This window comes from Limulus polyphemus, unplaced genomic scaffold, assembly GCF_000517525.1.
Source record: "Limulus polyphemus unplaced genomic scaffold, Limulus_polyphemus-2.1.2 Scaffold8671, whole genome shotgun sequence".
Lineage (NCBI taxonomy): Eukaryota > Metazoa > Arthropoda > Merostomata > Xiphosura > Limulidae > Limulus > Limulus polyphemus.
In genome coordinates this window covers 24,597-28,954 of record NW_013674281.1, presented here as the reverse complement: position 1 = coordinate 28,954, position 4,358 = coordinate 24,597, and the positions used below count along the sequence as shown (strand labels likewise).

Here is a 4,358-nt window from a genome sequence, read left to right as displayed (position 1 = left end):
GCTTATGGGTATTTCAAAAGGACTGGTTAGTGGCTGGTAATGGAATATTTTCTTTGGTTATAGTCACATCATTTTGTTCAGCTTATGGGTATTTCAAAAGGACTGGTTAGTGGCTGGTAATGGAATATTTTCTTTGGTTATAGTCACATCATTTTGTTCAGCTTATGGGTATTTCAAAAGGACTGGTTAGTGGCTGGTAATGGAATATTTTCTTTGGTTATAGTCACATCATTTTGTTCAGCTTATGGGTATCTCAGAAGGACTGGTTAGTTTTTAAGTCATAAAAGCAAGGCATCTGAAAAACAAAAAATGGATAAACACACTATACAGATCATAGGAGGTGAAAATTTCATGGTTCTGCTCATTCAATACAATCAGTACTTTATAAGAATATAGTCACAACTCATGACAACAGAGTAGAAAATTCCACAGTAGATGATATGAACTCCCAATAGCTATGATTTAAGCTCCTATTTTGTGACAGTGAGAGCAACAAAAATTCAGTACCTTGTGAGAAATACAGCAGTTCATGCACTCTTGCACAAAATGAACAACGATGTGAAAACTGCTTTTAAAAATTTCTAATGTTTTCATCCAATGACAATGGAAGTCCTCCAAGTACAAGAATCAAATGACAAAAGAAATTTGATGACTTAACTGCCACCAATGTACGACCAGCCACAGGAGAACACCAAATGAGAAGCTTGAGATGTGAGCCATGTTACACAACTCAATGTGTATTATTGGTACACAAGAGAACACCAAATGAGAAGCTTGAGATGTGAGCCATGTTACACAACTCAATGTGTATTATTGGTACACAAGAGAACAGGAGAACACCAAATGAGAAGCTTGAGGTGTGAGCCATGTTACACAACTCAATGTGTATTATTGGTACACAAGAGAGAAGCTTGAGGTGTGAGCCATGTTACACAACTCTTTTATTGTAAATGATGAATTTTATATTCTAATTGTTTGAATGTTTTATTCTGGCCAGGCCCAGATTTACTAACTTTTTTCTTGTAAATGATGAACTTTATATTCTAATTGTTTGAAAGTTTTATTCTGGCCAGGCCCGGATTTACTAACTTTTTTTCTTGTTAATGATGAACTTTATATTCTAAATGTTTGAAAGTTTTAATTTGGTAGGCCCGGATTTACTAACTTTTTTTCTTGTAAATGATAAACTTTATATTCTAATTGTTTGAAAGTTTTAATCTGGAGACTCAAACTTGTGATGGAGTAATAGTTGGAGCACTTGTGTTTGCAACATTCTGAGGACTCGAAACTTTAAGTGATCTTGATGAAATCTATACTACATTAGACCCCAACACATTAAACGTTACATTAAACTGTTGTCATCCCTTTAATATTATTGACTAAAATAAGTACCAAGTTTTTGTTATTGCTGATTTATTCTATAATGTACATAATGGAAAAATAATACAGTTTATGGCCTGGAAAGAAAAATTTTCTATAAACTGGAAAATGGAACTTTTACTATTCTTTTTCAACTTTAAGGAAAAACAGCAACTTCATAACATAACACGTTAATCTCAAAGTACTATATAAAATGATTCCCTAAACACAAAAATAAAACAATTTCCCTCTCAGCTCTCCCATTTCCCGAGAATGTCACCATCTCGGAACAAGTAGAACTCCTGAAAAAAAGTTAAAAAACTATTAGATAAACACTAGAAATACACATTTACGCATGTAAATAAACAAGTACTTAAGTATAATATTTTACTAAACTAGAAAGATCAACACAAAGATAAATAATTTGTAATAGAAAATAAATCACTAATATTTAAAAAAAACTCAAATTTAAGTTTTATTTAATGTTTTATATAAACATTTTTATTAAATGAAATTTTTTGCAGGAAATTCTGTTACACCAAACGAAACATTTAAACTGTATATGAAAAACGATTAAAGCTAATTCATTCAAAATTTATTCAATTCTGTAATTAGACACAAGTTGTGTTTAAACATGAATAAGTATTATTTATCATTACATGGGTTTTCAATCATACAAGGAAGTGTTTAATCCCAATTTGTGTTACAGAATCAAGTTAAATTGAACTTCAAGTTGATAAAGTCTGTAACCAGAGTTCATGGAAAATAACTTGATACTTAAGTGAATTTTTTTTACCATTGTAAGAACAATAATAAAATGAGTTGAAATTTAGCTAAAGATAGGTAAGGCTGGCCACAAATAATTAAAAACACTATTCTTTGTTGATTAATCATAAATATGAACTATGCTTTCGCACTCTGTATAAAAAACAAAAACAGCAAAATAGATGCAAAGGAATTAACTCAATTTAGAATTTCTGTTAATGTGAATATTTGACCACAAAACACTCTTTAGGATGTATAAAAACGTTCATATATGCATATACTGAATGGACATTTCCCACTTAACAATACTCCAAGAAAAAGGATACTTACTTATGATTCTTAAATCTATGTGGATACTTGAAAATCAGAATCAATATCAATTCAATGGCCTTCAACAGTACATCAACATAAATTTATTTATTAACCTATACAGTAATCCCTTGATAACTCAGCATCCCTGAAAAATATTCAGACTTTCTAACTGTGCAAGAAGAGTCCTTACAAGTTCTCCCATGCAACTGGAGGCAGTTGAGCAGTTGCCTGATTTGGAATAGCACTATGCAAATCTGAGAGAAATCAGGGCAGGTGTCATCAAATGTTAGCACAGCAATTACAAACAGGGGAAGATATCAGACTTTTTCAAACCCTTGTCAAAAAAAAAAAAAAAAACCCAGATGAAATCTTCCTTCCACCAGTAGTAGAGTCTCTATAACTCTGCCTGCAACATCTGGATACTCTTTCTCAAACACAAATTCTAGTAGTGCCAGCTTCCTTCGCATTACCCCCATGACAGTTGATGTCTTTAGACAGTGAATAATTTAGTGTATTCAAAATGTATTTAATTTTTAATTGATAAAGCAGTGTACAATATTTACCAAAGTGTGTTAAGTCTTCCTACAATCACCTCTGTCACCATAAACTTAAATCATCATCTTCCTTGGCCTGCAGTGCTGTTAAGTATTCATTTTAATGTTCTTTTAATCTAAATTATTTTCAAATAACAGTAGTATATAGTAGTTTATTTGGGCCCAGAAAGTTGTGATTTAGGATGGGAGGAAATTACTTCAATAACTCGGCATGGCTTTAGCCCCATATGTTCAGAGTTAGAGGGATTACTGTATTTTTCCTATTTATTAATCTACAACTTTGATCAATAAAAGAACTGATTTTTATTTATGGACTGTTTGTTCTTGATGTGGTAATCACACATAGCAGATTTAAAATTCTTTTTTAAAAGTATGATTACAATATTCAACACCAAATGAAAGTTAGTAAATCCGGGCCTGGCCAGAATAAAACTTTCAAACAATTAGAATATTCTGGCCAGGCCCGGATTTACTAACTTTTTTCTTGTAATGATGAACTTTATAAAACTTTCAAACAATTAGAATATAAAGTTCATCATTTACAAGAAAAAAAGTTAGTAAATCCGTGCCTGGCCAGAATAAAACATTCAAACAATTAGAATATAAAGTTCATCATTTACCATAAAAGAGGTAGTAAATCCGTGCCTGGCCGACCCCAGTGGCACAGCGGTATGTCTGCGGTTTCGATACCCGTGGTGGGCAGAGCACAGATAGCCCATGGTGTAGCTTTGTGCTTAAGTACAAACAAACCGTGCCTGGCCAGGACTTGATACAAACGTTAATAAACAATACAACATGAATGTGATTGTTATTAATTTCAATAAATAAAGAAATTGGGAAAAGAACCAGAAAAAGAAAAAAAATCCTAATTTCGAAAAAACTCAATATCCAAAATTAAACCACTTCAAGAACAATAACAATATCAAGCAACAATCAGGTAATTTATTTTATATATATATCGTGAACTAATTGGTTCAAGCTCAGGACAATTAGGGTTTTTATTGAGTAGTTAAAGCACGAAGTTACATCTTGTGTGGCAAACTAATTTACATAATTTTTCATAACACTGGTATATGTATGTTACCGCTAAGGGGAAGCTTGTGTCAGTTTCGTATTACATACATACTCAAATTCAATGTGTTATAGCTAGAAAGTTGGTTAGCGTTTTAATATAACTAAAAATTCATAGTTGAACCAAACAACAGAAAGAATAATAATAGGTAAACAAAACCATAACGCTATCTTCCAACCTCTTTTTAACGACAGAATAATACATTACAACAATATTCTTAGAGAACAAAGTCAAATGAAATGTGATTGGAAATGACATAGAAAAATGATATTGTTGCGTCAGCGAAGTCACATGAA

The 4,358-nt window shown here is 31.8% G+C and overlaps 1 protein-coding gene across 1 annotated transcript in view; it reads right to left on the bottom strand.

Moving 5' to 3' along the window:
- Positions 1-1,396: 1,396 nt before the first annotated feature.
- Positions 1,397-4,358, bottom strand: part of LOC106475498 (10 kDa heat shock protein, mitochondrial-like) — a 9,045-nt gene continuing 6,083 nt past the window's right edge. Inside the window, exon 4 of the mRNA XM_013936178.1 lies at positions 1,397-1,661. Within this exon, the coding sequence (XP_013791632.1) occupies positions 1,611-1,661 (51 nt within the window). The 3' untranslated portion in view covers positions 1,397-1,610. The remainder of the gene's footprint in view (positions 1,662-4,358) is intronic.